The sequence below is a fragment of the Populus euphratica genome, unplaced genomic scaffold, assembly GCF_000495115.2.
Source record: "Populus euphratica unplaced genomic scaffold, PopEup_1.0 scaffold412.1, whole genome shotgun sequence".
Lineage (NCBI taxonomy): Eukaryota > Viridiplantae > Streptophyta > Magnoliopsida > Malpighiales > Salicaceae > Populus > Populus euphratica.
This window is the reverse complement of record NW_011500301.1, coordinates 198,648-203,273: the sequence shown is the minus strand read 5'-3', so window position 1 is coordinate 203,273 and position 4,626 is coordinate 198,648. Positions and strand designations below refer to the sequence as shown.

General features: G+C 36.1%; 1 protein-coding gene across 1 annotated transcript; it reads left to right on the top strand.

Moving 5' to 3' along the window:
• The first annotated feature begins 935 nt into the window (after window positions 1-935).
• LOC105113365 (beta-glucosidase 12-like) lies at window positions 936-4,033 on the top strand. Its single transcript, XM_011009518.1, has 13 exons — window positions 936-1,146; window positions 1,235-1,304; window positions 1,555-1,613; window positions 1,707-1,782; window positions 1,915-1,992; window positions 2,190-2,277; window positions 2,371-2,629; window positions 2,739-2,854; window positions 2,965-3,182; window positions 3,269-3,300; window positions 3,404-3,506; window positions 3,597-3,699; window positions 3,817-4,033. The coding sequence occupies exons 1-13, from the start codon at window positions 1,069-1,071 to the stop codon at window positions 4,016-4,018; spliced, it is 1,482 nt and encodes a 493-aa protein (XP_011007820.1). The 5' UTR covers window positions 936-1,068; the 3' UTR covers window positions 4,019-4,033.
• The last annotated feature ends 593 nt before the right edge of the window (window positions 4,034-4,626 follow it).

The window sequence follows — 4,626 nt, the reverse complement described above, 5'->3', positions numbered from 1 at the left end:
CGTGCCTAGATAATGGGGATAGTATGATAAAAAAAGTAACTAATACTGCTAATTGTTATGGAATTCGTTGGAGGCTTGAATTCCGGTAGAAGCAAAACGCAGTTTGTTTCTCCTAATCAAGTTGAAGTTTTCGCGCGGATAAACTTTCTTGGAAAATAAACTCCAGACAGTTGTAAAATTGAATTCCAGGCTGATGACTAGTTGATGGTTTCAAAGACAAATGAATTCCAGGCTGATGACTAGTTGATGGTTTCATAGACAAATGAATTCCAGGCTGATGACTAGTTGATCGCTTCAAAGCATTTCTTGCGCGATTTAGAGATTGGTTGTCAGTTTGGGATTGAAGAAAGGTCATCTTAGAGATTGATCGTAATTGGTTACTCTCCTAGGCTTTTGGTTAATGATCATGTATTGTGCTTGACTTGGCTAATTCAGCGTAAAGAAATGAAAATTGTTTGATGCGAAATTTCTAACAAGTGATTGGTAATGTTTTTTGTATCTCAGAATATAGTTCATGTCTGAATGAGAAAGGTCAACATACACACATTACAATTTAATAACTCTTCTTGGGCTGGAAACTTTCGCCTGGCTTCATTGCCATCAGACAAGAAAATTAATGTCGTTGAAAATTCTTATGTTGACGATCCGGTTGCAGAATTTTCTCTGCAAGATTCAAGTACAGTTGCTAGGCTTCACAGTGCAATTAGAGCACGGAATCTTCAGTTTTGTGCTTGTTTCAACACCATGAATTCCTCAAATGAGAAATATCCTTATCCAGTTAGAAGTTCCGAATTGAATTTTCATTGATCGGTCAATTGAAACAAATAATAATAGTTGACCACAATTGTCCTTCTTGGTTGTTGGGAATAACCTTTCAGAATAATGCCTATAAATAGGCTCTGGCATGTCGATGTTCTTACAAAATCCAAACTTCATACGTTCATTTATTTATTTTTTCACTGCTATCTCACTATACATTCTTTATTCTGATCACCCAACAATCTTTAGTACTGCTCAAGCTTTTATTGCTCTTCTGCAAGGCTGTTCAACAAAGACTAAGTGTATATCATGGGAAGTATTGCCCAGTTGAGTCGTAATTCTTTCCCAGATGGTTTCGTTTTTGGATCTTCTTCGTCAGCTTACCAGGTACAACATTGCTTCAAGTACTCTGGTCGAATTGAAGAGAGAAACGCCTTAATTGTTTGTTCTCTGATAACGTTTAAATTATATGCAGTTTGAAGGTGAAACAAACAGGAGAGGTAAAGGGCCGAATATATGGGACACCTTCATCGAGGAGCATCCAGGTATCTCTTTATTCAATGCAGGAGTTCGTTACGATTCTTTCCTAACTAAAACAACGAATATAAATCTCTCAAGGAGTCACCTGCCAGCATGTTGATGGCCTGCCTAAAACCATAGTGTATTTTGTCTATTAAATCCAAAAGAAGAGAGGGTTAGGGGGAGAAAGTGCGTGCAAATTAAAGATGTACATATGGTTGTCATCAAATAATATACATTCAAAGGAATTTAAGAACAAATTCTGAAAAATTGCAGAGAGAATAAGTGACCATAGCAATGCAAAGGTGGCAGTTGATTTCTATAATCGCTATAAGGTACGATGTTCATCTTATTTTTCTTCTAGTTACCTTTTGTCGATCTGATCACCATTGCACTTGCTGATATATTTTACACACAAAATGTTATAGGAAGATGTGCAAAGAATGAAGGCAATGGGAATGGATGCTTTCAGATTCTCTATTTCCTGGTCTAGGGTATTACCCCGTGAGTGTTTTCCTTTGTTTTTACCCTACATCTCATTCCTTTTTAATTCACGACGATGGGACGCGACTTGACTTTCGAAGTCCCATATTTTTCCTTTCTTTGATTTTTCAATCATCGATTTGAATTCATCAGATGGCAGACTAAGTGCTGGAATAAACGAAGAAGGGATCCAGTTTTACAACAATCTCATCGATGAGCTCGTAAAAAATGGTTATAACCCTTTCCTTTTCCTCGATGACTGTGTTTCATAGTAATGTTACCGACTAAATAAGAATCTTGAAGTGGCCATGGTAAATGCAGGGGCAATCTTACTTTGCTTGAATTTCGAAAATTTGAAAAGCATTTTCCAAACTTTCATACAAAACGTTTTTAGTTTTCTCATATTATTTTTGCTTTGAAATGTACAGGTATACAGCCTTATGTAACTCTCTTTCATTGGGACACTCCACAAGCAATTGAGGACAAATATGGTGGTTTCTTGAGCCCTAATATTTTGTAAGCGATCGTTTTTGTATTCATATTATATAAACATCTCACTTTAATTTAAATCCTCCATGCTTGAATCTAATAATTTCAAAACTCATATAGAAACGATTTCCGAGACTTTGTGGAGCTTTGCTTTCAAAGATTTGGAGACCGAGTGAAGCACTGGATCACTTTAAATGAGCCTTTTATGTTTAGTGTCAATGGTTATGACACGGGCACAATGGCACCCGGCAGAATTTCAACTTTGGAGAATTATCCAGGCCAACCCAAAATCTCTGGCGCCACTGAGGTTTACATTGTAACCCATCATCTATTGCTTGCTCATGCAACGGCTGTGAAATTATACAAGGAAAAGTATCAGGTTTGCAAAAGCTAAAGCTAAAGCTATAATTTGTGGTTCGTTTCATAACATATTTCACCAAAGTTTTCAGTGTGACTGTGCTAATTTTATCATTGAAAAATCTCGTCAGGCGTGTCAAGGAGGAAAAATTGGGATAACCCTCGTTTCTCATTGGTTTGAACCTTACTCAACTAGTGAAAGTGATCGGATGGCAACTAAACGAAGCCTTGATTTTATGCTTGGATGGTAAGCACTTTGCCAGCTGATTTGGATAATATAATAAGTTGAAACATTAATTTGGATTCTTAAATTCTATGGAGAAGAAACCAAGATATTAAATTCTATGTTTTTGGCAGGTACATGGATCCTCTAACGAAAGGTGACTATCCACAGAATATGCACGACTACGTTGGAGGAAGATTGCCTAGATTCACTGAGGAGGAATCCAAGATGCTGAGAGGATCTTATGACTTTATTGGGGTCAATTACTACACTACATATTATGCTCAGAATGTTGAGGATGTTAACTATAAGAATATTGGGTTTATGGAAGATGCTCGTCTTAACTGGCCAGGTGAAATATTTATTTACTTGTTGATTAAATGATAAAAAATAATAATAATTATAAAAGTCTGCACTTTCTCACTATTTTACGTACAGGGGAGAGAAATGGAATACCAATAGGCCCACAGGTGAATGTGATTCTTCATTCTTGTTTCAACAAATTAGTAATTGATATGTGTAGAATCTTTCTTTTTCCCCCTTGGTATTGAGATATATAAATCAAATTCGCAGGCGGGTTCAGGTTGGCTTTATATTTATCCCGAAGGTATTCGTCATCTTTTGAATTACATCAAGGACGCGTATGAAAGTCCAACAATATATATCACTGAAAATGGTAAGAACAGGGTTAACAACCCTCATGTGTTTATGGTTGTAGTTGTCAAGAAGCTCTGATTTACTGATCTGTTGGGTTTTTTTTAATTAGGAGTTGATGACGTGAATTCCTCGTCATTAGAGGAAGCCCTCAATGATGCCATAAGAGAGCAATATTATAAAGACATTTTCCACAATGTTTTGAAATCTATCAAGTGAGTTTTTTCTTTCCAAATTCGTGTTCTGGCTTCCTTTCCCAAACCGTACTAGTTTTTATTTTAAAAGGAATTTGTTTCTCAGTCTGATATGCTCTAAAAACTTGACTTTTGCAGTGACCATGGTGTCGATGTCAAGGGGTTTTTTGCTTGGTCATTCTTGGATGATTTTGAATGGGCATCCGGTTATAGTTCAAGGTTTGGTCTCTTCTACATTGACTACGAAAACAACTTGAAACGATATGCCAAGAATTCTGTGAAGTGGTTTAAGCAATTTCTGGGGAAGGACGAAAGTACTAAACTCCAAGATAACATGTAAGGGCTCTTTTCATCTCCACTTATTATTATAAAAAAATCTCTCAACATTTCTCGTAACACAAATGATTGCAATAACAGAAAATCAAAATCTCGAAGGGAGGAGGGATCGGCTCGTAGCCGTAAGAAGTCGAGAATTGATTAAACATTTGCATGAAATATATAATAAGGTATTTTCGTATATCATCTTCCATAACTACCAATTTTATTGTATTCACTTTTCACGCTTAACAAACTAATTTATTAACAATGCAGGAGCCCTTTTCGTAAGATCAAGACCTACTGGAAACCACATCAGAAGAGCACCAAACGCTGAAGCCAAACTTTGTTGCAGCATGTTAGGTTTCCACGTCTGACAAATTCTATTCTTCTAGCTTATGGACATCAGTGGATCTTTGCCTTCGAATTAATTCTCATATTTTCGTCTAGGATCGATGCTGTTCTTGTTGTAATAATACTATTGATTTGTGTTTCTTTATTTTTTTATTTATTATATGTATTGATTGGTTATCAATCAAACTCGATATTAAATAATAACTTGCTCTGCGCAATTTCTATTCATGCATAATCCTTTTCACTAGAATTCGAGGAACGCATTGTCGGACTGAAATT

Coding starts and splice junctions, on each gene's coding strand:
- LOC105113365 (XM_011009518.1), top strand. CDS start 1,069: ATGGGAAGTATTGCCCAGTTGAGTCGTAATTCTTTCCCAGATGGTTTC. Junction 2,855..2,964: donor CTTGATTTTATGCTTGGATG/GTAAGCACTTTG, acceptor TGTTTTTGGCAG/GTACATGGATCCTCTAACGA. Junction 3,507..3,596: donor AATATATATCACTGAAAATG/GTAAGAACAGGG, acceptor TTTTTTAATTAG/GAGTTGATGACGTGAATTCC.